We start from the raw sequence: 1,127 nt of genomic DNA, 5'->3' as shown, positions 1-1,127 counted from the left end.
ATTATTATTATTATTATAATCCTGTGCGCCTTATAATCCAAAAAATATGGTAATCTGACACAACCCCAACACAAGCAATAGGTGGTGGGTTAATAATCATACCTGAGATATCAGCGTGTCGCATGCTGAAGCCAAACCAGAGCCAATAGAAATGCCTGTCACATTAATGACCTGAGGACATAACAGAACATTTTGTTCATTAAAAGGTGGTAAACTGGTCCAACTGGACACTCTGGCTGCCAGAACATTACTGGACTTACTGCTATGGACAAAGCTACTCCTGCCAGCTCCGTCTTCCCCAGATGGCCACAGAAAACGGTGCTGACGAAACTCACAGCAAAACTCATGAGCTGGGCCATAAACTGAAAGTCACATGAATGAAAGTTGAGACAACTAAAGTCAAATCCATTTATGATTATTACAAAAGGAGTTGTCTCTAAGGTCCATTTGCTCAGAGTATTTATCTCTTACCACAGGTCCTGCCAGTTTAGACAGCTCTTTGATTTCTCCTTTGAAACCCACAGGAAACAACGCGCGGATCCGCCTCGCTCTGAAGCATTCGCCCCACGAAGAAAAAAAGGATCTCTGTGCTTCCCCCTCCATGGCTCCGATCAGAGTCTCACTCTGTGCCTCCACCAGGGATTAATAATTCAGTCTCACCTCTCAGGTTCACGTTGAAGGGTTTCTCATGGCGCAGCTTTTAAAAAGTTCATTTCGTGTGGTCCAGAGGTGGGGAAAGTGTCGCCAGGACACAAGTGGAGCCAAACAGGACCTGGAAAACCTCTGATGACGGACTGTGATTCATCAGCAGATTTTATGGCCCAGTTACACATGATCTACAGAACACCCAGCGTGTGAAAGGTGCAGCTGATTAAATCTGATGTAACCTGCTGTCATATGAGCCCAGAGCAAGTCTTCAATCTTTAAACACATTTACTTGATTTTGTAGGAACATCTTAGGGTATCAAACAACTGCATTTAATATTGCCCAACAGAAGATTTTTTAATTTTTTTACCTGGTTGTGTCTTTAGTTCCAACTAAAGCAGCCATATTTAAATGGGCCTAAATGACAAGAGTGACAGGTTGGAAGGTTCTTGTTGTGTCATCTGGACAGAGAAAAAGATGA

At 43.0% G+C, this 1,127-nt stretch overlaps 1 protein-coding gene across 1 annotated transcript in view; it reads right to left on the bottom strand.

Annotated features, from left to right (window-relative positions):
- Nucleotides 1-603, bottom strand: part of slc47a3 (solute carrier family 47 member 3) — a 7,840-nt gene extending 7,237 nt beyond the window's left edge. The window contains exons 1-3 of the mRNA XM_037677857.1: nt 472-603; nt 261-362; nt 101-171 (exon numbers count right to left, since the gene is read on the bottom strand). Coding sequence (XP_037533785.1) covers nt 101-171; nt 261-362; nt 472-603 — 305 coding nt within the window. The remainder of the gene's footprint in view (nt 1-100; nt 172-260; nt 363-471) is intronic.
- Nucleotides 604-1,127: the final 524 nt, after the last annotated feature.

The sequence above is a fragment of the Nematolebias whitei genome, chromosome 6 (genome assembly GCF_014905685.2).
Source record: "Nematolebias whitei isolate Nwh7 chromosome 6, NemWhi1, whole genome shotgun sequence".
In the NCBI taxonomy this organism is placed as follows: Eukaryota; Metazoa; Chordata; class Actinopteri; order Cyprinodontiformes; family Rivulidae; genus Nematolebias; species Nematolebias whitei.
The sequence above is the reverse complement of the archived record's forward strand: the minus strand, read 5'-3'. Positions and strand labels throughout refer to the sequence as shown.